The sequence below is a fragment of the Crocodylus siamensis genome, chromosome 7 (assembly GCF_052110815.1).
Source record: "Crocodylus siamensis isolate JL-2025a chromosome 7, ASM5211081v1, whole genome shotgun sequence".
NCBI lineage: Eukaryota > Metazoa > Chordata > Crocodylia > Crocodylidae > Crocodylus > Crocodylus siamensis.
In genome coordinates, this window is record NC_143401.1 from 2,472,756 (window position 1) to 2,499,185 (window position 26,430).

The window sequence follows — 26,430 nt, forward strand, 5'->3', positions numbered from 1 at the left end:
CTTTGCAGCAGGGGTGAAGCCTGCCCCACCACCCTCCCCTCCCCGCCCTGGGAACACGCTGGGCTCTTCGGTGGCTGCACATTTCAAGAGGCTGCAGCCGGGCAGGCACCAGGGCCCAGACACGGCTGCTGTCATTTCAAAAGCTCTTAATGTGCAAATGCTTAAGTGCAATTTGATATCATTCACCCGGGAGCCCTTTGATGCGAGGCCCGCTAACAGGATGAGAGGCACCCCCCTCCATCCAGCTGTGACAAAATGACCCCACTTCAAAGCCAGGCTCCCAGCTCTGCTCCTGACCAGTGGTAGGCACAGCCCCCCCCCCTCCCTTCACAGCCCCTCCTGCTGGGCTGGTTTTGTTCCTCCCCGTCCGGGAAAGACATTGGCTTTCCACCAGGAATGTTAATTCACGTGGGGATTGTCAGGGCTCTCCTTGGCAGCAGCAAATCCCAGCAACCCTCTGCTAGGAAGCCAGGGAGGGACCCGAGCCTGCAGGTTATTGGAGCCCGGGAACAGGGACTGCGGGCACGCACCCTGGGTTGAAGGTTAACGTCCGGACAGCCACGTGCAAGCGTGGGTTGGGCCTGAGACACCAGGCACGCGGGCCTCGTTTCAGCTGAGGCTGGGTGCGAGGGCTGCAGGCAGCAGCAGGCCGGAGGCTGCGGCAGCTCCACGAACGCCAGGGCGACTGGTAAAGGCACCGGTGTGCAGGCGGTGGCGTTCGGTACTGTTCGAATAGCGCGTTACCTTTCAGGGAAGCAGCAGGCTGGCCGCACGCTGGGCTCCAGCTGGAACGAGTCATTGCAGCCGCCATCGGTCCCCTGCACGCTGCCATCGCTCGCCTGTGCGCCACGTCAAAGCTGTATTCTGCTCCCAGTAGGGACCGAGATGCCCAGAGGTCTCCCAGGGCCACGGTCACAGCCCGGGAAAGGTCAGGACCTGGCTCTGCAGTCAACGCCGCCCTTCACAGAGCAATCAGCTAGCACCGGGGACATCATCTCCCTCTGCTCCCGTTCGTTCCCTGCCTGCGCAGGGGGCAGCAGGATTCAGACAGACATACCCAAGCCCAATGGCCTGCAGGCACGCGAGGCCTCATTGGCCCCGGTCACCGATGAAAGGCCAAGGACAAAGGAATCGGGCACGTGCCTTTCTTTTACTCTTTATGATAAAGGAAGTCTGGATGCTTCCTTTTAAATGAGAATCGAGGCCAGGTTTGAAACAGTAGGCATTCAGGTCTCGGGGGGCTGCTTCCCCAGGAAGACCCTATGGAGGGCTGATAAGAGCTGGCGCCATCACCAGCGCGGCCTTGTGCCAACGTCTCCTTGATGGACCCTCCTAGCCGTTCACCCAGCAGCCCTGCACCAAAACAAAGCCTTCCCCTCCCAACACATTCTTCCTTCTTGCCTGGCGCCAGCCAGCCAAGCCCCGTCTCCATTACAAAGCCCTGCCAGCCCATCTGTGTCAGCACAGCTCGGCCCCTGGTGTGGACGCAGCTTGGCTGGCAGAAGGCAGCTCTTGCTGACAAAGCTTTTGCATGCAGGAGAGCTGGATGCAACTCTGGTGGCACAAAAACTCCCGTCAGCGCTGCAGTAAGAGCAGGGGGCCCCAGGGCTGCAGCTCCAGCAGCCGCAGCCTCGTAGCACAGGAGCCTCCTGGAGAAAAGGAAGATCAAAGCGAACTGAATCAATAGAGAGGTTCCCAGGGTGAGCAGCAAAACCTCCGCACTCCTGCTGATGCAGTTAAGCTCGAGATGCACGGAGGAAACCTGAATTCCCCATCGGTAATTCGACGGCAGCAAGGACTCCAGAGCCTGCATCTACAAAAGGTCAGGAATTGTTTACGGTCACTCTTACCTGGAAACCTGCACGAGGGAGATGTTCAGATCCATTGGCCTCAGGGCTTCACCTACAGACAGACAGTCTCAACCCTTTATAACTGTGATCTCGCATCCCCCGAGGCCCTGCTGTGCCCCTCTGCCCACAGCAAGGCACCTTTGGGAGACCAAGAATCTGGCCCTTTCCTCAAAGAGTCTTTTGTAGCTGCTCCCTTTACAAATTAAACCCTCATCAAGCAGCTTTTGAGGGGGGGAGCTCGAGCCCCTCTGCTGCTGATGGTCAGCCTGATGAATTCATCTCAGGCAGCCGTCAAGAGCAGAGGAAGAGCCCCGAGTGCAACCAGGACCCACCTGACATCCCAGCATGGAGGCAACTTTCAAGTGAGAGAAATCAAACCCAGAGCATTAGCCCCACACATTTCCACGTCCCCCATTTTCTCCCTCCCCTCTCAATAACACAGTCCACATCACGGTATCCAGACACCAGGATCGTCCACAAAACCACACGAGCATCAGTCACGGTCCTAGGACTGACACTGCAATGATGGATTGCAGCTATTTTAGCACATACTAAATTGGCCAGTTACACCTGTCCTTCGGGCACCGCAGTCCAAACAAGCCAGTCCGGACTTTAAATCCCATTACTTCTAGTCCAATAGTAGCTATGCTAATAGCTGCAGCGGGTCACAATAGTTTGGGGGATTTTTTTTGGAGGGGGAATCAACGTCTCCCATGCAACAATCCTAATGCATAGGCTGGAAAATTATCATTTTAGAAATCTGCAATTTCACTTTGACCTTGTAGGGAATTTTTCTTCTTTTTTATATTGTTTTTTTATGACTTTTGCCTTGTTCCCTGCCATGCCAGGAGGGGCACAGCAAAAACTAAACAAACAAGCACTTTTCCTATTTTTTTTGGCAGGGAACAACATGGGGAAAAACCAGACGTGATGAGTGAACGCTTAAAGGACCTTTCAAAATTCCAAATGGAAAATTCTCTAAACTTTGTTTGGAGCATCCGTTTCCCTGGAAATGTCAAAAACACTCGTTCGCGCTCTGAACCAGAAGGAAAGCTCACGGGGGAACATGCATTTCTCAAGTACAAACCCGAGGGGCGGGCTGGCTCTGTTAATAGCATCTGTTGTGTCTACCACCCAGGATCACACACGTGTTCGCGATTCTGAAACACGCAACGGCGCAGAGCCATGTATTTCAGTTGCAAAGATAATGAGGTCCCCTTTGGGGTTCAGATGATGCCACAAACCTGTCCAACACCACTCTGGGGATTTAGGATGTGCCCAAAGGCAAATGCCTGCAGAAGGCTGGTTTTTGGCCTTTTATGGCTGCCCAGTCATTACCATCATCATCTAGACACGGGACCGACTGCAGGCTGACATCCCTCCCAGGCCAACTGTGACTAAAATTCACCTCCAAGCATCAGGGACAAATAGGCAACAGTCTACTCGTTTATAGGCTTCTTTTGAACACGGCTCTTCTCTGCAGTGCTCCAGACCATCGCTTATAAAGGGGCTAACCCACACAATACTGCAAGGGAGGCAGGCACTGGCACTGCCATTTAACAGATGACACAGAGAAGTTAAGGGACTTGCCCAGGGTCACAGAAGCGTGGAGCAGAGGCTCTGTACAGGGGACAGAAGAAACTGGAGTCTCCCACAAACCTGGGGAAACAGGGACTCTGAAGAATTAAGCAACGCAAAGGGAGCTATTCCCAGCCGAGTGGGCTAAACCTGCCCAGGCAGGAGGGGGCTTATCTTCTAAAGGGCAGCATACGCCTCCTGGGAGGTCTGCTCAGCTCTTTGCTCGATCCCAGCCAGGCAGGTCTGCTGATGCATCTGTGCCACTGATCTCCACGATGAGCAATGCAGGGCTGTCGGGCGGTAACAGCAGGCAGGGGGGATGGCGGACGGCTGCAGGAGCAGCCTTCCTTCCTAAAATATAACAAAGGCCTTTGGACATTTTATGCTGCTTAGGGACCTGTGTGGACTACACCAGGGGTGTTATGGTACCCATTACTACAGGGGGACCCAGTCACAGGGACCTACAACATAGATGGCCCCCAGCGCCTGGCAGCCTGGAGCTTTAACCCGGATCTGTGCCAGCCAAGCCCCCATTTATGCCTCATTTCAACCTTGCTGTACCCAGCTCCCTAGCACGCTATTGGAGCCAGGACAGGCTCCCAGGTGCTTGTGTGTGTTTGGGGGGCGGGGGGAGGGGGAGGGGGTGGCAAAGACACACACACTCTCTACCTTACCTGGACATGGGGAATAAAACTCTCTCCTCACTGGCAGCTGACAGCAGAAGCCAAGACTGAACAAGGCAGGAGCCGGTGGTTGGAGACAGAGACAGAAACAAGTTTATTTCCCCACCTCAGGTTCACGAGATCACAGCGGCAAAAGCGATACGTATAAAGCCACGCAATGTCCCATGGAGAATGTGAGAACAGAGGACACGGACGAGGACAAGGACGCTCCAGGCTAGCCGCTGCCAAAGAACAGAGGCAAAGCCATGGAGCTCTGCAGCAGAACTGCTGAGGAGGGCAAGGGGGAGGGACATGGGCCAACTCGGATGGAGAGATGCGCCTTTAAGGCATGTATGTGGAACGAGGGCAACCCTTTCTGGGTGCTGTGCTTGATGGGGGCTGCTTCAAAAGGGGTGCCATGCACTGCATTGGCGAGGTGAGGGAAGCAGCAGGTAGAAGACCATCGCTCCACGTCAGCCAAGCCACACTTGGTAGCTTCAGCTTCGCCATGTAAACATAAAAGCCGTTAGCTGGTCTAGGACCTGCATATGCTAACAACCACGTCCGGGTGCCTACCGTGATAAACCCCCTGCACCCGTTCCCTGGCCTAGCTCCCAGCTCCTACTGGAGCACGATGGCCTGCATATTGCTTGTAGAGATGGAGCCCCCCCACAACCCCGACTTCCTACTCATGGCCTCCCTGCAGATCCTGCACCTTCAACTCTCCTCCTGCCTGTGCACACACCTGCGCAGGACATTTTAGCTGCCTGCATAGGATCTTCTTCCTAGAATCAGCCGTGGCTTCCCTCTGCACTCCCCTGAGGTGCCCTGTGCTCAAGTGGGCCGTGGCACTGACCGCCAGGTGCCCAGGGCAAGCTGGTTGGATATTTGACAAGAACTCAACCAAAGCAGTGGTCCCAACGGTCAGAGCGCTGCTTTTTCGCTGTAACCCAAAGGGACTGGACAGCCTACTGCGTTAGGCAATTCTCACTTTGGCTCCTACAATCCTCTGGTTCTATCACAAGGGAGGAGGGTTGGCAATTAATGCAAGTTCAGAAAACCCAAGAGCAAGCAAGGTTTTGCCTGTAGATTTGCTCTGGACTTCAGTCACTGACAGCATTAAACACCTCAACTTTGGCAACACTTCCACAGCTTATCGGTGAAGTGCTTTGAATCCACTTGTAAGCGATAGATCCAAGCGTGCTGGGGGCTGTTATTATTGCGAGAAGCGGGCTGGCTTTTAGCTCCAAGTCCAGGAATTTTTAAGCCTTGCCCAGTCGGATTCTTGCCAGAAGTAAGATTTTAAAAAAGAAAGGGAGAGAGAGAAAGAGGGACAGAGAGAAAGTAGAGCGAAGACCCTTTCCTATTCAATTGGCCAGGTCTATCATGTCACTATTAAGTAGCAGGCCTGCTGGGTAGTAAGTGAAGCGGCACAGGGTAACTTGATAAAACACCATGCTCTCATTGTAAGGTTCTCTTTGATGTAAGACCTTTGATATCTAATCAGCCTAGAGCTTATTTATCAGCATCCTCCGGCCTGCTCTCCACTCATGCTTGAAATGACTGAATGCAAGGGAGATACTGAGAAGACTCTTTCTGTTCCAGGTGTAGGGGAAAGACAATGCAGTTTGTATAAGACTCCGGAAAGGAAAGTGTTTGGCTGATGAAAAAACAACTGGATACCAAAGAGAGATGGTTTAAGCGTGATTAGAAGTGACCAAGTAGGAGGTGGCAATCCAGAGAGAGGTCCCCCTTTCTGATGGAAGCTAGAGTGCGGGAGACAGTGAGTGGGAGAAAAGCATGCTCCATTTGCAAAGCTGGGTTCAGTATGGACTTCAAGAAGGAAGGGAAGCCATGAAGGAGATGTGCCACTGTGAGCATAGAGCATTGGTTCTGGCTGTGAGCATGGCATGTTGGTTTTTGGCCATAACAGGTACCTGGGGGTGAAACCCACTTCTTAGAAGCATCAGACTTGAAAAAAAAAGCTAACCCCTGCCCTGCAATCCAACAGCTGAGCTTGCCCAGGTTCACCGCAGACAAGCTGCCATACCGTAGAAGCCAGCCAGCACCACTGGCCAGCTAGATGGGCCCCTCGGCACGGGACTTTACAAAATGAGCAGATAAGGGCATTGGACTGTTCTCTCTCCTGCTGGAGATGCCACTTCCACTTTCGAACTGACGCCCATTCCCTGACCAGCATCTAGCAGACAACTGCCCCACGGCTACTCACACCATCTCTGCTTCAAGGCATTAGTAGAGGTCTCAGCTGCCAAGCTGGCATCTCCAGTGGCAGTCACATTCTGGCACTGGTAAAAAAAAAACAAACCCACAAGTTGCTCTCTATTGCTTTTCTATTGACGCCCCTGCCTCCTTGGGGCAGGACAATGAAACTACCCCGCAGCCAACTGATGTCCTGCGTAATAACCTGAGACTGGCTGTCAGAAGGCTGCTGCCACCCCTGGCTCGGGGGCAGTCTCCCATTCCAAGGCCCAAATGTGAATGGAGGGGTACACTGCTTTAAAGGAATTTGGGTCTTCCAAGTACTTTGAGCAGTCTCAATATTTCCCATTCACCAGAAAGCTGACAGCACATGTACTTGCCCGTCAGAACAGGGATGCTTTCAAAAGCCTACACACAAGGCTTCTGCCCCATCCAAACCCTTCTGCAGTTGCCACATCATCTGGGCTCCTGCTAGGCTTGGCTGAACAAGTGTGAGGGATGTCAGAGAAGGAAGCAGCTTTGGGAAAACAGTGCTGCAACTGGAGAAAGACAAAGCACAGGAAGGGGCCCAAGAACTGTGCTTTCTGAGGCACTAGGCCAGTAAAGCAACAGCAGATTCCGATCTCTGCAACATGCAACTGAAGTGCACGAACTGCTCCAAGCCAGAGATGCTGCACAGCCCAATGTGCACATCCATGCAGCTCCCCTCAGCCTGAAGTTGCCAGGAGTTGCTTGCCCTGCAATAGCAATATGCTGAAAGGGAAGCGCTTTTTCCCCACCAGCCTGTTTCACTAGCAGGTACTGGGAGGTTGTCCACAAGCACAGCGGCAATATACACCCCACTAGGACACTGGGCCATGACTAACTTGCATCTCCATTTTGAAATGTGCCATGGGAGGCTTCTTCAGTTGGGGAATCCTTCCCTGCCTCTGCTCTGAGTTTAAGAACTTGCACCAAGCTTGAGAAGCGCAAGAGGCAAGAAGCATTGGATGGTGACATCTGCTGAGAAGGAACAGCTGTGGGAGGAGCAGCCCTGGGTCAGAGAGAACCTTACAAGGAGGATCTGTTTGTGCTCTGATACTGAGGGGCAGGTTTAGCCCTTGCAACATTGCCCTGTGCTGAAATCAAAGCCCATACTCCCACCATCCCATCTACAGAGGGTGAGCAGGAGGCTCCAGGACCCCAAACACCAGGAGACACTGATGACAGAACAAAAACAGAGGGAAAGAAGCCAGGCCCAGGAAACAAAGATGAGAGCCGTTACTACGGGGTGACGTGACCACTTGCTCTTTCAAGTAATTCCCAGAGTCCTGTGTCTCCACCTTGCTGGACTGAGCAGCCACGGTTCCTCCTCTGGGCACCAAGGGGAAGGGACGATCACGGGATCCATCACCGCAAGTGAAGGGTTAAAGCGACTGTCAGGATTGCCCCCAAGAAGAGGACAAAGGGAAGCCACGTCTTCACAAATCCCCCTATGCTGCAAGAGAGAGAGAGAAATGATTAAAAAGGGGAGCAGATGGCAAGGGACAGCAAGAGAGAAACATATGGGGATCGCTGAACCATTCTGTTCTGCTACTCATCACCCCACTGGCACCAACACTGCAATAGGGATGTTCTATTCATCAGGTTAAGACTTGATAGCAGTGCACAGGCAACTGGGCAGTCACTCCTCTGCTGTCAGTTCAAATCTGAGTCACAGGTTAGCTCTGCCTGACTATTTCGTGGCTTTACAAATGGAGATGGCAATCTTGGATGAGACCTTAGTGTACAAGCATCCACAGTACAAAGACATAATGAAATGCTGCTATAACTGGCCTCTTTATTCAGACTGTCTTGCCAAAGGCAACAGGGAGAGAACCCACTCAAACGCCCCTGGTACAAGACTCTTTCACAACAGCTGAGACAGGTTGAGAGAGAAGCATACGGGAAGACTGCCTTCTATGGCTGGCTCTCCATATTCTGTGGATGCAGAGGATCTCAGTCTCCTGGAACATGTTACAGGAGTCATTCAGGAAGAGAGAAGCCACGCAGAGTGCTGATGAACAGACATGGGGCTAAAGGGCCAAGGAAGAAGCTGGCAAACTGAACAGGCAAGAGTTGGGAGGTCAACAAAATTCAAAATTAATTATATATTGTAATCCAGGACTCAAAAGAGCAAAAGCTTGCAACTACTTTGGACTAAGCCAACTGCCAACCATGGTCACAGAGTTATGAACAGCACAAGCGGTGGCCTGAACCATGGGCCAGAGAGACAAGAGACTGTGTTGGAAGGGAGGGAGGAGTTGCTTTACACTATTCTTCTCATATTCTCTTAAGCATGCAAAAGGTTAAGCCTTTCAACAAATGGATGCCCCCTTGGTCCCCAGCTCACCTGACATACTTCCCATACAAAAGGGAAAAGAAGCAAAGTTTGACCATGTTCCAGGAAGAGCTGTTATCATATCGCATGAGGTTTAATGCCAGAGCCACGTGCGAGTGGCAATTGTCACAGCAGAGGTTGTGCTAGAACAGAAGAGACATGCAATGAGAATGGCAGTTGCTTCAGGTCCTCTCTTGCCATCCCCTCTCTCAGCTGTTGGAAGATGGTAGATTCTCCACCGCGGGAGAATTCTCCTACAGCCCCTAGGTCAGAGTTTAACAGAGCTAAACAGCTCCCCCAACCCTCTAAGTTATGTACTGCTCCTCCATCCTGAAGGCTTTCCCTAGGCAAGTGTGAACCTGCAGACACGCAAGTATCTATAGTTGCACATAGAGCCAAACACCTGCTCTGGTCCCAATTATTACCACCTTCTAAAAGAAACGGGATTGGCCTTCAAGGGACTGGAGATGGCCGCTTCATGGACAAGTGGAGAGGAACAATGGCAGGCTTGTGCGAGGATCACAAGGAAATGTTTCCACAAGAAGACACACAGGCAAATTCTTTTTTGCTGCATCTAATGAAATCAAGGCTTCCCCATGAACTAAACAAGGCTTTGTCCTCTTCCTTCAGCCTCAGTCAGTCCCCTAGACATTTTGGAAAATAAGGCAGCAGAAGCCAATGGCTAAGACTGTAATGCTGCTCTTTACACATCCTTCTGGAAACTCAGATCCAGGACAGCCCTGTTTTTAATTTCCCAGAAAAGATTTTCAGTGGTAGGTTTAGTGATACTTGGTGATTTCATCTGTGATGCGCTGAGCCTGTAAGGTGCTACATGTTGTCAAAGTGGAAAAATACACTACATTAGAGCTGGAAACTGGCTGTGGCAAGTCTCAGTGCTAGAGATCAGCCCCTGAATTAGCCTGCAAGCATGTGCACACTGCCCCACTGCAAACCTCAGCTTTTATCCCAGGGTATGGTTTGCTGTGCAGCGCATAGACTGGACCTCAGGCCACCACAGCCGTACCATTCGGTGCTTGTACTCTTCTGAGGCGTCATGTACAGCTGTGTCCCATGCATTGGGACTCGTGGAATACACTTTATTTGGATCCAGTTTCCAGTACCTGAATGAAGAGAAGAGAACTCCTGATGTAGCCACTGTTCCTTCCATTCCCTTGCTGCTCCCTTTCCTTGAAGGCTGCGTGAAGCAGAAGTTAGCAGACAGGCTGCCATTCTTTCATGAATGCGACTCTGGGAACCCAAGGAGCTACTCTGTCTAAAAGGACATGCTTAAATGGGTCTCAGGATGCTCCCCCCACATCAGGCCAGCTCACCCCAGACAGAAAGGGACTGCTGTGCACACAGCATGAACACTATTAACTCCAGGTCTCTCACATTTAAAATATACACTGCATCCAGAATACTTGTACATATAAATAGAACAAAGAACCTAGGACCCCTCCTCCCCCTCCATGTGCACATGCACGTATGCACGCACACATGCACACTTTGATCTGCAGCCTGAAAAGTGAAATCATTGGCAAGATGTAAGCACTGAGAGCTTATCACTCAGCTTCTAATATCAATAACTTGTAGCATTTAAGACTGTCAAAATGCATCTGAAAGGGGGCTTTTAATTTATTAAAACTACTGTTGTAACAGATGCATCTATAGAGAGTCTCATATTAAAAGCAAAAGTTATGATATTAAAAGAGAACTGATTTAATTCACCTTCTTCCTTGGGAAGCAGAGACATTAGCTGCTTCTTTGAATGAGAACAGGCAATCACCCACAGTAAGAACTGTGTCACACTCCTATATCGGTTTCAGTGAATTCAGGATATTTGCATGTGAATTCATTCAGTTTAACAAGAAACAGTACTTACTTCACTGGCCTCCCAAAGGCCATGTTGTCTTCCTGCAAAGAAGAGATCCAGATCATTCAGTGCATACTGCTCTTCCAGAGTCCTTGCTTGCTTAGTGGAGTTGACAACCTACGTTTTCCTCTATCTAATTTGATCTGGAAGCAGAGCTTATTTGTTCGTAGAAGTTTGCATTTCCAATTAATGCCACACCTATATTGTGCTGGTGACTCACCTGTACATTCTGCATACCCCCTCTATGCTTCTTTTGCAAACACCTCTTTCCAATTGCTGAGATGGTCGCATATTCATAGAAGCTGTAAATGATCCATTCCATCACAATGAGACTTGCCCTAATTTAGATCCTCTTCCACCAAAAATCCACCACAGTGCATGCATTTTTGTTCAACATGCTGGCTTAACCTTTGCTAATGGAAGCTAATACTTCTCCAGGTTCACTAGGAGTTAAAAACCTCCTTTCCCCAATTTTCCCATTCTTTTTATCCCACTCCACAGCTCATCTACATCAGCCTGTAGTCAACACCAAAGTGACTAATACGGTTGCATGAGTCACAGCTCCAGGCAGCCTTGAATCCAGTATGGAGATAGCCAGTGGAAATGCTGGAACACACAGCAGCCCCCTGCTCCTCAGAGATGTACACAGCAATTATTTCAAGCTTTTAATACACTTTGGAAGGGTAAAACAAGCAGCAGCTCCCACACCCTTCAGTCAGCTCAGAACAAGACCAACTTCAAACACCTCTTTTATCAACCAAACCCACCAGCAGCTACTTACTGAGACATAGTAGGGCCCTGCAAAGTCCCGAATGATTCCAGCTGATGTACAGATGCCCATATGGCCAATGATTGGGAAGAGCCATCTACGGAGGTAACAAAAGAATTGTCAGGGTGAGATATGTACTCCCCAGTCACGCACAGAAAAAAAGCAACAAGTCAACAAGGGACTGCTGGAGTGGCCGTAAGGAGAAGTATACAACAAGCTCACTGCAGACAGGCAATCAGCTGTCAACAGAGGCAAGGTCCTACAGATGCACACGGGGCACCCTGAAGATGTCCAGGCAGGAAGAACACACGTCCAGACATCCACCCCCACAGAGCTTCCGACGGGCTGTTCTGCAGAAGTGTTCTCTGCATCAACGCCAAGGCTTTTAATGTGATGACTAACTGGAGGTTTTATGAGGACAACGGTCCCAGGGGTCAGATTATTCTCAAAGAAAGAAGGAGCCCTAACACTTTTACCTGAAACTACCCCATTTCCTTGTTCTGGGTAAACTGGTTCTAGAAAGGCAGTCATCCTGAAGACAAACCAAGCCTTACAGATTGGAAATAAAATGTATTTGATCACCTAAGCCACCTTTCTATTGATAACAGGCTGGTTTTTACTGCAATCCTGTTTTACATGTTATAGGTAATGGGGCTCCCACCACTAAAGAGAATATTCCCTAGCCTAAATGGGTCCTTTGTTCCTTAAAAGGCTCCTCCCTCCCTGGTATTTACAGCCTTCAAAGACAGCTGAGTTATGCCTCCACATCCTTAGTCACTGTTTAGAGCTAAATATTTACACCCTGGTAAGTCAGTCACTCCAGCCCTAGAAAATCTCCACTCTCCATCTCTCTCTGAAACAATGTGGTAGTCTTCTCCATCGCTTCTCCGCCTTCTAGGTAAGATCACGTTTAATGGGGGGGGGGGCATCTGAACTCCCACACCTGGGACTTAACTACAACTATCTAGTTTACTTGTCATCATTCATGCCATTTACTCTTTGCATTTCACTACCTGGGACAGGGGTGGCCAACCTGTGCCGCGAGTGCTGCCAGTGACACAGGCAGCCTCGGTGTGTGGCATGCGGCAGATCAGGGCCTCTGGGATGAGATGAAGTATGGGAAGTCTATGCAAATAAATAGACATTACAAGGAAAGTAGGTGGGCAGCTTTAAAACCGCCACAAAACTCAGCACCATAACAAAGATTTTCCTCTTTCATGAGAAGTTAAGTTGCTGTCATTCACATTTCTAAAATGGGATGTAGCAGGTGTTTTAGCCCCCATCTCAGCTCAGGCACAGTCAACACCCACTGAGACCATTAGCAGGCAAACAAAAATAACTTCATTAGGGTTGGGATGATTTTGTTGCAGCACTTTACATACTGATTTATTTGGGAATGGGTTATGTGTATTCCAAGTACCTCTCTCCGCTGTCCTCATTTGACATGGACTTGTTAGGACACCATTAAGGATTGTCACGTTTGGATTGTTTTTTCCAGTCTCGTAAAAATATTATATATATGGCTGTAATTCTATTTATATATAGCTGTAATTCTAGTTAAAATGTTGTGGTAGGACTCTTCAGCCTATTGAACAAAGAGGTTTGCTGTATGTCAGCAGGGAGGTGAGGGGGTTACAGTTTACAGAAAGTGGCCTAGAATCATTTAAGTTGCTTCAAAGCATTATAAAACATAAGATGCTGCTATGGGGGTCCCTGGAGCTGTACATACAGTCTGGCTGGGGGTGACAAAGGCCATCACTTTTCACACAAAACCCCTAAGAAGTCATGGTTTGGGTCAATGCAAGTGGATGGTTTTACTCATAAGAAAAGCTACAGCTAAAATAGTGCCTATGGCTTGGGACCCAGGGTCTTCTGTTGCTCAGCACCCGTTGCGTTGGGAAGTTCTTCCATTAGATCGAGTGGAGGCAAGAGCACCTTATGAAAACAAACCTTCCTTGTCTTCTTCGTATGCCAGAGACCCATTATTCCCAGTCCTGAGCCCAAGCCAAGCTCCAGAGGCGGCTCGCGGGTTGAGAATAACTGGCCGGAGCTTTCTGTAGAGACACAGCAGCTACTCTGCAGGGGCTTGTCTATGTAAAAACTCTCAGAACAGGGACTGAAATAAAATCAACCAGAGGTACGAATCAAAGGTAAAATCTTCATCTTTACACACTGGCAGGGAGGCTCTGTCAGGTATAGTGGCCTTAGATCCCTGTAGCTTAATGCTTTACTCCAAGAGCATCAACATCTTCGTACCCTTGGCTGATTTCCCTAAGGTCCCCGCAAAAACAAGTCTTTAATTGGTGAGCAAGTTCATCAGCAGGCACCACACCTGTCCCAGGGGAGCAGCGCCCTGCCCCACCCTGCCAGCGATGTCTGGCTCACCTGAAGCCGCCATCGAGCCCACGTCTCCAAACACGCAGCGCTGCAGCTACTGGGCAATTAAGCCTGTATCACACCTCCCATTGCTCGCCTTGTCATTTGTTGGGCAGAACCAAACAACCAACTGCTTTACACCCTTTCTAAACAGGCTGGTCAGGTTTTTTTCTTTTTTGAGTACCATCTATGGTACAAATTTAAGCAGATATAATCCACCACGTGACCATCTCTGTCCTGATACTGCGCTGCCTCTGGGCTAAGAAAGCCTCTTTTCATGTAGCTCGTGGCTGCTCGAGAGGCTTAAGCTAAACCGAGCACTTCCACAGGAGCGAGGCAGCGTCCGCTCCGGGCAGCTCAGGCCTCCGGGGGCTCGGCATTGCTCGACCGGGGGCTGGGGCACCGGGTGCCCTGAGGGCCTTTCAAGGGTGCCCCAGGATGCAGAGCAGGGCTCGTGTTCTCCACGTCGAAGGCAGGGCGGACTTGCAACTTGGAGGCTCATCAGAGCGTGTGTCAGTGTGTAACGTGCGTCGAGTTCGTTTCAAGGGTTCAACACATTGTATTCCCAAGATAAAGGCAGTGTAGATTCGCACCTTACCGACCAACCAAAGTGTGTGCGTGTATCTATATATAGGTATGTACAGCAAAAGCTTTCATGAACAAGAGCTCACAGATATGTGTGTGTGTGTGTGTACATACACACACACAAAATTGTGTACATATATACGTATGCGTGTCCCAAGCTGGAGCTCACCCCGGCGCTCCGTGGCCTGCCCCGGTCGGTCTACAAGGTGCACCGCGCCTCCCCCCTTGGGCCCGGGGCGGGCGACCTGACTCACGTGAGCACGGGGATGGGCGTCCATACGACGCAGTAGGGGAAGCGGCCGCGCTCCGCGTCCAGCCCAGCGCCGCCGCCGCCGAACGGCTTCATCTTGCCCCCCTGAGCCTCCGCTTCCGCCATCACCGGGGCGGGGCGGGCGGGCGTTGCACGTCACTTCCTGGAGACCGCTCGAACTTCCGGCGCGCCGCCCTCACTTCCGGGGGAACCCGGAAGCGCCGGGAGCCATGTGCAGTTTCCGCTCCCCCGCCACGTGGCCGTGGCCGCGTCCTCGTCCTGCGCCCCGGCGGACGCGGCGTTTCGTTTCATGCCGGTATTTGCAGCCCGGCTTGGAGCCGACACCTGCCCGGGGTGGCTCGGGCACGGGTCAGGCCTTCGTGCGAGACGGGGCAGCCGCCTGGGCAAGGCTGTGTGCGCATGTGACGGCGCCTGTGGGATACGTGTCCCGCATCATCTGTCAGGGGGATACCAGGTGGTTCCAAAATGTTGGTGTCTGTAGGGGTGTTACACACACACCAAGTGCCTTTCTCTCTCTCTCACACGCGCGCACACACACACACACACATCATCCAAGTGCCCATTCATATATATACGCACAGCCCATTCTCACACACGCATTATCCAAGTGCCTGTTCAGTTCCAAATTCCACTGAACAAAGCTCAATAATTGTATCTTCAAAGACCCCAGGGGCTATAAAACTGCCCCTGAGCCCATATCCTCCCTCCCAGCCCCCTAGGCCGGGGCTTCAGACATTCCCATAGCCAGGCAGGTATCTTGCGTGCAAATCCCATGCCTGGAAGACAGAGCACCAGTGCTCCCCAGTCGTGCTTGCTCTTAGCTGAAAGGCTGAGAAGCAGCCAGGTAAATTCCAAACCCAGTTGCGTAAAGCTCAAGAACGGGTGAGAAGGCCAGACTGATGAGCGCAGGCTGAAAGAGCAATGGTTATTTAGCCTAGAGAAGCCTGAGCAGGGATTTGATCGTGGTCTTCACCTCCCTGGAGGGTGACTATAGAGAGGATGGAGATGAGCTTTTCTTTGTGGCTGTGGGGCACAGGACTAGGAGCAACGGCCCCAAGCTGCAGCAGGGGAAATTGAGGTCAGAGCCAAGGAGGAGTTTTCTGACAAGGGCGACTGAGCGTTGGAACAGGCATCTAGAGAAACTGGAAGCTCCATCCCTGGAAATTTTAAAGAGCTGGTTGGACTTGGCTAAGATGGGTTAGTTGGGGCCAATCCTGCCTTGAGCAGGGGGCTGGACCTGTGAATCCTGTGAGGTCTCTTCCCACCTTGCTTTCCTTTGAATGTGGGCCATATAACTTCATCTAGGCCAGGCATCCTACATAGGCACAGGAGTTAAGACGCTCCCTGTTATCCAGATTGGCATCCTATGTACAAGTTTGGATGTCCCCCATCACGTTTGATTTTAGCCTACAGTGATTCTCACCCAGCACTGGCTGCAGCACCCTAGGGTACCTTGAAATCCTTTCAGGAGTGTTGCAGTGTGCCTCGCTGTTAGGCATGCAAATGTGATTCACAAGATAAACCCAGAGACTTCAAATAGGAATCCAAAGTGTTAAATACACTCTCACCCCTGATGTCTGAGTTCTCTGCAACAGAAGAATTACTCCCTTATTTTTTTTTTTACTATGGGGAAAAAAGTGAAAGCTAAGCCGGCATTTTTCCAGGGATGCCTCGAGTCTCAAAAGGTTAAGAACAACTGCCGCAGATGGTTTACTTTGGTCATGAAAATTACAGAGATGAGAGGGGATTGGAAGAAAGCACCCCCTTGGGAAGGAAAGAAGTTGGAAACAAACCAGATCTTATCAAGAGAACAGAAGAATCAGATCATATGTGCTAGAAGAACTGTGGGAGGTGGTAATTGCCCATCCCCAGTGAATTTTAGATGAGGATCTTGGAACATTTTATAAATGTGGATTGAGTTCCAGCCAGTCCCGGGAGGTCAGTGTGGGCTAGATGCTGTATTTACAGTAAGGCTATTTAAGAATCCAGAATCATATTAGAAAAATAACAGCTGCTTTATTAGGAAGTTCAATTCAACTACACAAGGAAGCTGGAAAAAAACTAGTTCACCCCACCCAGAGCTCCACCCCCTACAACACACCCAGCAAGACACTGAGGTACGACTTGCCTGACCTCTTCCAAGTCACTTCCTGCCCAAAAATCAGCTGCTTTTTCCCAGCAACCGCAGGGAAGCCAATCTGCAGTGTGGGTTGGGTTCACAAGCCTCTCTGCACCCCTTTTATTACTCCCCCATCTTAGAAGGGATTCTGCTTCCTCATTGCACCCAGATCCATGACTGCCGACTAGCAGACAGTGGGAACATGAGCCCACAAGTGCAGCGGGGGGGAGGGGGGGAGCAATAACGAGTAGTGCTTGAGGTGTTGTGGAGTGTGAAGCCAGCTGGTGGAACGCTGCTAATAAAACAGTCTTGGCCCAGTTCCTATGCGCACATGCTTGAATCAGTCTCCTCAAGGAACACAAAGTAGGTGCAATGCATCCAGAGCGCTGCATTAATAAAAGGAGTGCTTTGGGGAGGAGTGGGGGGTGAAGGTCATTCATTGCTAATCAGATTTGGGAACAGCATTCCCAATAGCCAGTAGGATACAAATTCACCAGCCAAAAAGGCCCATTTTTATATAGATTTTTTCCCCCCCTTCTGTCTCCGTTCTTCCACGGTGCACACAGCCCCTCCATTATTGAACAGCTGCAGGCCCTCCTCAGTTTGAAGCTATTCTAGAAATCTTTTAGGAAAGCATCAGGAGAAAGTGAGGAGAGGCAGAGGGTTGATTTAATTCCATTTTAACCCAGGGGAAGAGCTCACTTTGAGCACACTGGGGATTAACACCCTCTATCCACAGAGCACACACAGGATAAAGAGCAGAACTGCATGTTTTCCCTCATGCTACATCAGGCTTAAGTAAAGGTCTGTCTTGATTAGGATTTAAAGCTGCAGTGTTAGTAGGCAATTCAGCTAACATCCTAAAAGGCTAGTTAGGAGGAGATAGTATAGACTTTAACATGCTAGCCAGTCAAGTTAGAACCTAACTTTTAAGCAGCGAGTTTAGCTTGTGTCGAAGCCGACTTGTCTTCGTTCTAACCAGTTTGCGTGGATGCACATTAGCTACTATCCTACCCCAAGTCCTAGTCTAGACCAGAACAACCTGCAGGGGTGAACTTCAGTGCAGTCCACCCAGTTCCTTGATTGCTGGACACTGAGATGCCCCCAGGGGACTTTCACGACATGGACATCTGGTCTGCAGGACCTGGCCTGACATCCATCAATCGCTGCACCGATGGCAAAGGAGCTTTCAACTTGTGATGTCTTTTGCTCTGCTCAGGCTTCAGTCTAACCTTGACGGGAAATGGTTTATAGAAGAACGCTCCACTCCCAGCCTTCAAAGAGGAAAAGGCAAAGAGAAAGCACAGAAAAAACTCTCTTAAAACACAAACAATGCCCTAGCTTGGGGGGGGGGGGGTGTCATTTCCATTTCCCTTTCCCTTACAGACACCCAAGGCAGGCAATATTAAAGGGACAAATCTGCCTCCATTTGCTGCAGCAGAATTAAGTGTTAATATTACATCTGGCAAGCTTGGACCACTGCCCCCCTCAGCAAGCCCATCCATTTCAGGTTAATTTAGATTCGATTTGGTCTTTCAAGTTTTCATTGATGGCAACTGGGCAGAGACCAGCGCTAGAGACCAGTGTCCTGTATTTTTCTATATAGTGAGTAGCACAGGTGACAGCCCCATCCTACCTGCTTCCACCCTGGCTGGTAACTACACGGCCATGCAGTCCTCGGGCCCCCTGCTCACCTGCAGTGACAAGGACCAAACTGCTGAAGGGCAGAGGAGCTTTACTGCAAAAGGCACAAAAAACTCTCTGTTTTCCGCCCTTGTATCCCCCTTTAATGTCCCCCCACCCCACTTTCTGCAGGCACAAGAGACAGCCCACACTAGCAGAGCACATTTGCTTTGTTAGACAAGCTAGCAAGGCTCTCTCCCGCTGCTAGAAGTCCATCTACCCCTAATTTTCCATTTGAGAGAGGCAAGTCAGCCGCAGCTCGCACCAGGTTCTGCCTAGTGACGGTGGCAGAGAACTGGCACCCATCTACCCCAGGACACCTAGTCAGTGGCATGAAAAGGCTGCATCTGGAAAGCAAGCTGCAGGCTGTGAGCGGGGGGTGGAAAAAGTATCTTCCAGGTATCAAAGGATGGTACAAGGAGTGCTAGTCACAATACCTGCTGCAGCAATCTATGCCTTGCCAGAAAAGCAGGAGAGCAGAAACATCACTAGCCCCCCCATGGCTCATTGTGCCTCTTCCATTTGCGTTCGCACGCAGGTGGCTTGCGCCTAGGGACCCCTTCTCCTGTCATTCAGGGAGAGGGGCCTGTGAACCTGGAATCGACAGGGGGGAAGTCATCTTTTCAGACCTACCCTTTAGAAAAGGAAGAGCCCTGCGGGGTGGTGGGGAGAGCATCAGTTTGCATTTACCCACCCAGTGGGGCATCTCTCTCCCCCTGAGTTAGCAATCAGACCGAAAGGGTGTGAATCCTTCCTTTCTGCTTAGTCCCTTTCTAGCGCTGGCTCTTACCCAAAGACTGAAAGAAGCAGGCACACAACCAGCTTGTGCTCAACACGCAGCCTTCTCCCGAGCCTTGTCTGTTGTGACAGCTGAAGTGTTATAGGGACTGCCAGAACTGAGCCATTTGTTGGGGGGAGGAAAAAAAAGAAGAAAAAAAAGGGGGGGGTGTCGAGGGAGGGAACCCAAATTGACAAGCAAAGTGGCAGCAGCATGTGGGCAGCTGATGCCATGTGCAAGAGCCTAGGGAAATGGATCTGAAATGTCAATTAGGCACAGGTTGATGGAGGACACTTGAAAAATACTCCTCCTCCCTCTGAAAGGCTTGTGCTGGGGGGAGCTGTTTTTCTTTTCTGCAGCCTGTGCCTGCTGCAGTCTGACAGCCATGAACAGCTCAACGCCAACCAGAGACGTCCGCTCTGTCTCTATTGCTAGTGGCGATATCAAGCAGGGACACACAACCCCCCAAAACAAGCAGCCAAGCCAGCCCCACATCCCATCTTCAGTGTTTAGGGCTTCGCTTTATGGATGCCATTTCAATGCCACCTCCCCCTTCTCACCGCCTGCCACTTGCAAATGACTGGCTAATCCACACAGCAGCTTCTAAATTTAGCAGAGAGAGAGAGGGGAAGAGCGAATGGTTTCTCCAAGGGCCTGAGCTGCAGGAGCTCTCCCGTGATGGAAATGCAGGGTCCTGGCACTTTTCCCACCCCCAGGCACCACCTCCCAAGGACACTCTGAAAGCCCACAAAAGGGCAGTGCCCTGCCTCTGCCAGACCATCGCAGGTTCCCGTGAACCTCATTTCATGCAACATTGGGAAGGTTAAGTGAAGATTAGCCGGCGGGGGGTGGGGGGTGCATTTAGGAGTGAGGGTTTCAGGAGAGACATTTCCTCACTTGACTTCCCTGCTTCAGTTCAGTTCTCTCCATACTGCACTCCCACTACTTTTTCCTCCCATCCCTTTCAGGTAGAGACAGCTTGGATCCACTGCTGGTGTCCGTGTAGGCTTGCTCCCTACCCAGTCTAGTAATCTGCCATGCAACAAGGCTTCTACCTCCTCCCAGGGCCGAGTAGCTTTTAGGGTAAATCTACTCCTCTTGGAACCCAAACCTCTCTTGCCTGGAGTTGCAGAAAGCCTAGTTTTACCCTTCAGTTATTCACATTTTCATCTCCTGGCTCTACAACCCTACTCCATCTCCTCTTTGTTCAGCATCTCACTGCAAAAGCTGATGCAAGGAGCATATTAAGAATAGTACAGCTGGCAGAGTGCGTCTCCTGGCACGCTCAGGAGTTACTGTTGTAGGGCAGAAGGCTTTTGCCAAGGTTACATTCACCTCAGAAGAGACACTCCCAGAGCAGGGTTAATAGCAGGAAAAAGATAAAATAAAATTTTAAAGAAATAGAGCAAGGACAACACACACCTTTGAGACCATTTTGGAAATATGCTTTTCCTCTTCAGGTCAATTCACAAACACTTGGCTTCCTCCTTCTTGATCTCACCTACTCTACGGAAAGCAGCATTTAATGAACTGGCCTAGCTTGGGGTTAAATGAATGTTTTGGGGGCGTTTTTTCCGCCCCCCATTCACATGTAGCCACAGATGCATTTTAGTTGCTTCCCTCTGGAGGTAGAGACTAGCTGCAGGTTTCCAACAGGTTCGGTCCTTTCTGGTTTGCTGGCAGAAAACCTGAGCCCAGCAGAACCTGCTTAGTAAAGACCAGGGTGACAGCTGAGTGTTTTCATTAAGAGACAGATCACCAGACACCACTTTCACGCTAGGCAGGAGGTCTAGAAACAACCCAAGTGTCTGATAAAAGGCAAAGGCAAACTCAGATACCGCTACCTCCTGTGGGAAGAGACCCAGAAGTCCGGGATTTGCTCACGAACCTGCTTGAGATGAGAAATAAAAATACTAAAGAAAATATCTGATCTTTGTGCCAGATTTGGCAAGAAAGGTGTCTGGTTCACAGCAACATGGGAAGGGGTAGAAATACCGAACAAGTGAGAGAACACGTGGCCTGTAAACCACGGCATATATAAGAAACTATCCATCTCCAGAATGCGACAGCACATATAGAGACCGTCTTTCTAGGACCCCTTGTCCCCCCTACATAAATTCCTGCATCTCCTTATAGTTCAATGGACAAGGCCCTTCCAACCTGCGGCATCCTGTCACTAGAGACCGGTTCAGGGGGACCAGCCTTGCTTCCATCTCCAAGGACCAGAAACCCTGGTGTTCAGTAGGCGGCTGAGCCATTGCTGCTTTGTCCAAGCAAAGCTGAAGCGGTTGTCAGGGACGTTTCAGGCTGCCTGCAGCGTCAGCTTGGGCAGCGAGCAGGAAATCAATAGGTCCTAAACCTCTGCAAAGGCCTTTGCTTCAGGCAGTGCACAAAGCTGGCAATTGCACTGTCCGTTCTCGGCTGTGTTGCAGAGGTGGAGGTGGTTGCAAAGCAGCTCCGATGTGCTAAAAGCTGCAGGGGTAACTAGGTGCCGTCCCCCAGAGTCCTGTCAGGCTCCAAAGCATTCCAGGTAACTTAGCCCACTGTCAAAAGGGAAATGCCAACTCCAGTCATTTAGAGCCTGTGGTTTGGCAAAAGAGCATCTGGCCTGTCACAGGGGAAGGACAGAGGGGAGAGCAAATCTGAATCTCCTGCAGAAGGAGGCATTTGCCACTTTGAGCTCTGTGCCCAATATAATGCACTGGATGCAAACCTTTTAAATGGCAAGGCCTGTGGAAGACAGCAGGCAGTGACACGAAGGCTGCCTCCACCACCTCAGTCAAGGTGTGCCCTGCACTGCTTATTTCAGATGCAAGAGGCCATGCGAGAAGAGGTAACAGGCCAAGGATGGACTGTTTGATCACTAGGAAGAGATCCACATCCTTCATGGGAGAAAACAATAGGGCGATTCTGCGACGCTCAGCTTCCTGGTACTTGATACTACAGCCTCCCCCAACCTCCTCCCTGGATTTAGCATGAGCTCAAATGACCACATACAGATCCACCCCTCTCCCAAACCTGCCTAATGCCTCCAGTTAGAAAGATGCAGACCTTTTAGCGAGTCAGGACAAGCCACCAGAGGCTCTCCAGCATAGCCAGCTACCCCCAGTCTCTCAAGCTGCAGCACCCCAAGGAGCTTGGTTTTCAGCAGTCAACCTCCAAGACAAGCCTTCGGACCTCCCCACTTCCATCCCTGTCTCCATGTGCAATCCCTCTTGCGTTGGTCTCCAGCACGGCCTGCCCAGTCCCCCGAACAAATGACAAAAGAGAACTAAAACAAAGAATTGTTTAATTGCTTAACCCTTTCTCTTCCAGGGACCAGAGAAACAGAAATATTCTGCTCCTTCTTACAAGGACAGTAAGGCTTGTGTGTTACCTCTACAATTGCAGGGGCAGTTTGAGACACCATCATCTTTAACACTGGTAAGCTAGGAGCAATGGTCTTTGCAACATCCAAAAGAATCTCAGAGTTTCCTCAAGGAGATCTCCACTGCTACAATACAAAAATAAAAGGAGGCATCTCTGCATATCCTGGGTTAGAAAGAGTTAACCAAAAAAAAAAAAGCGAAAAAAGGGGCTTCTCCAGAGGAGGGGGTAGAAGAAAACAGCAGAGGTAAGTAAATAAAGCTACATCTCTTCCCCAGCATGTTTTTTCTTCACCAATAAATAGGAGTTCCTCATTAACAAGCAATGAAAGCAGACAACCTGCCCCCAAAAAATGACGGGAAGGAGGGGCAAGAGCCAGAGGGACTTCCCCTCTTCAATCTGACTAATATTTCTCTTTTTAAACAAAGCAGCCATTTTTTTTTTTTTTTTAAAAGGCAATCCACTGCTCTCGTAGCTTTGTGCTGCAGCTGGCAGGTAGGAGAGCTGCTCTGTCTTGCTAGAGTAAAAATAGCTGTCACAGCATAAGCTCAAAGGGAAGCGACATCTCCCAAGGAGCCAGGGGTTCTGTTCTGTTCAAAGCCTCCATTCTCAGCCTATTTGAGAGTTAAAAAAAACCCCCAAAAACCCAAAGCCTAAAAGGCATTGCCTAGCATAAAGTGGGAGAGGGAAGGGAGACAGACAGATGCATCCAGGAAGCCTTCAGCAAACAAAGAACCCCAAACACAAACACAGGCCACTTCAAATAAAAATAAGAAACCCACACAAGTGAAAACCATTTCCTGCTGCCACTGGGTTAAGAACACCGAGCGCCTGGGACTGCTGCCGCGCTGCTGGGGGAGTAGCCTGGACACAAGTGAATGGGCTCAGCTAAGTCATGAGCGACATGGACTGCATTGCAAGGATGTTAACTCCAAACAGGCTAGAATGGGAGAGGATGCTAGGACCCCTACCAGCTAAGGGCTGGCTTGACCCAGGCAAGTTGCCTGGGTAGGGGAAAAAAAGACATGGGGCAAGTTTGCTGGACCTGAGAAACAAAGATCTGCTGCTGAGGGTCTGTAAAAGTACCTTGGAAGCCAGTCTCTGCTCAGCTGTCCGGCATGTTGCCAAAGATCCAGGAGCACATTAGCCCTGGGCCCCCCATCCACAGAAAACAGAGCAGACGCTGGCTACCTTTGAGAGGCAAGATGTTCCCACGAAGCCCCCCCCTCCCCATCAAATCACAGCTGGTGGAAGATGGAGCACTGCTTGTCAGAGGTCTGCTGCACCATATTACAATGGGACATGGACCTTGTTAGGTCCTTTGTGGCTCATCCTTGCTGTACAGAAAGCAGGTAAAGTGGTGTGTACAAAAGTTGAGGGGAAGCCAGTCATTTTGATCAGCTAACACAAAGCCAACTCTCCCACCAACACCTGGCAGCACTGAGCAGCCAGAGAAGGAAGAGTGGGTACTCGTCCTTCCAACGCAGGTATGGGAAGACCAGGGACTCCACCGTGTGGAAGAACAGCCCTAATATAGCACGCCCATACACACGCACACATACACACACCCTGTGCCCTGGAGACCAGCGTCAGCACGTTTAAGTCTTCGGGAGGAAGAAAAAGACAGTGCAGAAAGATAGTAAGATCTCCAAAGGCTCTTTGGTCTTAGTTGATAGTCAGAAAAAAACTCCTTAACTTGGGCTGTAGCACAGCTGTGTTAGATCTATTTGATATATTTAATGCTTGGCAAGTGTGAGAGGAGAAAACAGGCTGAAAGTTACTTGGGAAGAGTGGAAGTACAGTGCTGCATTAAAAAAAAAAAAAGTTGTGGTCCTGGCTTTGAAGCCAGCATGAGTAAGGAGAAAGAAGAGCAGTTCCTGAGAGGACCACTGACCCACTGCAAGGACTTCCTCCACAGCTTGTACAGGAAGGAGGTCACATCCATCAGGAAGAGAAATCACCTCAGCTGATGAAATCCAGAGCAGTCAACTGCACTAAAAATGCCAGCCTCTAAAAGCTCAAATGCCAGCTGGGATGGGTGCATGGCAGCCACACTCAATTGTAGAGCAAGGAGGGGGCTAGGAGAGGGGAAGGTAAAACAGGGCTAGCAGCAGCATGGGTGGAAGAGATGGAAGTGCTGTTATCAGCCACCTTCCCTTGGTAGCTTCAGTCACGCCAGTTATCCCAGCCTTAAAACCTCACGCCCCCATCTCCTTTTGTTACCACCATCTTTCTTCATGGGGTCACAAGTCACAGAGGACATCAATACTTGTGCTAGGAAAGAGGTTCCTCCTCCATTCAACTGCATGTATTCAGTGTCTCCATTTATGCATCAGCTAGAGGAGATGCCCAAAAGACAGACAAGTGGTGGCCAAACCCTAACCAATATAGTCACTTTCAGCAATCGTGTTAGAGCCAGTGGCCAGAGAAAAGTCCCCTTGAGGTGTTCAGTGGGCCAGATGGACTTTCTATGACCACCAGCCCTGAACCTGGGCCCAGGAGCCAAGCTGGCAGCAGAGCAGCTAAGCCAAGCATCAGAAACCAAGATCGCTGCAGTAAAATCATTCTGTAATCCCTGCCCTAGGTTTACGTTTTATTTAGCAGTTTAACATCCCCTCTGCAAATGCATGAACGGAGGCGATGCCCCTTCCGCCAAGCCATACAGCAGCGTCAGAGAAGGTCACCAGCTTACACTGCTCACAGACAACTCAAAACATCCTTACAGGGACTAAATTCCACTACAGGCGAACCCAGACTGCATTGCCATGCTGCTCAGTAGTGTGACAGGGGGGAGCGGGGAGAGGTGGTGGTAATTTAACAAGAAAGCCACTCCTGCCCCTGTCAGCTTGTCCTACTCTGTGCATAGTGTGAAACAGTGCAGCCGTTCATCAGAGAAAGTTCAGAACCAAGGAAACGGGGTTCCCGTTCAACAAAGCAATTAGAGGAAGGAGAGGCAGGTCTGTTTTAGCTGGGCCGGCACTGGACTTGCCCCTCCGAGCTGTCTTCATCATCTGAGCCTCCAGTCCCGCTACTAGTCAGTCCTGTGATCCGGTAGCCCATGTTCAGCAACATCACCTCCAAGGGATCTGCATTCATTCGTCTCTGGTTAGCTTGGGAGGCACCTTCCATGTCTTCCACCACGCGGCCATTGAGGGTTTCGCTCTGCAAATGAAAAAGGAGACTGCATGAGGAAGACTGTGCCATGAGACGACCTTTGACTCATGCTAACAAATACTCCAGGATAGCGGGTATAATTCCTACTGCTGCCCTCTGGAGCTCAGGATACCTGATGTAAAAACAGAGTCAAGTCAAATCCTGTTTAATGCCACAGGCTGTATCTGGTACCTAGCAGGTCTAACCCCATTACAACCCAGCAGCGTAGACCTAAACCACACAGGCAGCCACACCGAGAGGACAGCATTTAGAATAAACAGACATTCTCCAGCATGTAGGACAGAGGTGGACGTAATGGCTTGATGGCCCAGCTCCTGCCACCTGTAGGGGAATTCAGAGTCTAGCCATCTCTGCTCAGCTTTGGCATGCAGGAGAGCTCTGCACTGTACAGCGACTCAGAAGCACAGTTCAGGTGTGAAAGTCCTCACTGAGATAGGGATGGGAGATTAACTGCAGCCACATCCACAGCTCACAGGATGGCATTTGCAAACACATGCTTGGGCAGTGTCAGAAGTGCTGTCCTGTGCAGACACAGTTTTCCTCTTGTGCTACCCAGGTTCACTCAGGATGCCCAGTGTTCCTCTAAGCGTTCCATAAGCATCCCCTCGTTCCATGAGCAGGACAGGAGTGATCAACCCAGTGGTAAAACCCAGGAATCTCTTTCCAACACAGCTAGTTTTCCCTGCTCCCTGTAAATCAGTCTTTGCAGTCTGGTTGCAAAGAGGCAGTCTACCACCTGGCACAGAGTCCCCAAGCCCACTGGTGAG

General features: G+C 50.4%; 2 protein-coding genes across 5 annotated transcripts in view; both read right to left on the minus strand.

Annotated features, from left to right (window-relative positions):
- Positions 1-4,181: 4,181 nt before the first annotated feature.
- TMEM222 (transmembrane protein 222) lies at positions 4,182-14,662 on the minus strand. Of its 3 annotated transcripts, none has more exons than XM_090058008.1 (6): positions 14,527-14,662; positions 11,324-11,408; positions 10,552-10,583; positions 9,694-9,790; positions 8,682-8,812; positions 4,182-7,782 (listed from the first exon to the last, which is right to left on the minus strand). In XM_090058008.1, exons 1-6 carry the CDS (start codon positions 14,646-14,648, stop codon positions 7,602-7,604), a joined length of 648 nt encoding a protein of 215 aa, XP_089914134.1. In that variant the 5' UTR covers positions 14,649-14,662; the 3' UTR covers positions 4,182-7,601. The 3 variants fall into 3 exon arrangements, with proteins under 3 accessions (XP_089914134.1, XP_089914132.1, XP_089914133.1); XM_090058006.1 differs by having other exon boundaries at positions 4,182-7,787; XM_090058007.1 differs by lacking the exon at positions 8,682-8,812 and having other exon boundaries at positions 4,182-7,787.
- A 7,733-nt stretch (positions 14,663-22,395) lies between these two features.
- WDTC1 (WD and tetratricopeptide repeats 1) overlaps positions 22,396-26,430 on the minus strand; it is a 28,733-nt gene continuing 24,698 nt past the window's right edge. For both annotated transcript variants that reach the window (XM_090057262.1, XM_090057263.1), the window contains one exon: positions 22,396-25,651. In XM_090057262.1, the coding sequence (XP_089913388.1) occupies positions 25,454-25,651 (198 nt within the window). In that variant the 3' untranslated portion in view covers positions 22,396-25,453. The remainder of the gene's footprint in view (positions 25,652-26,430) is intronic.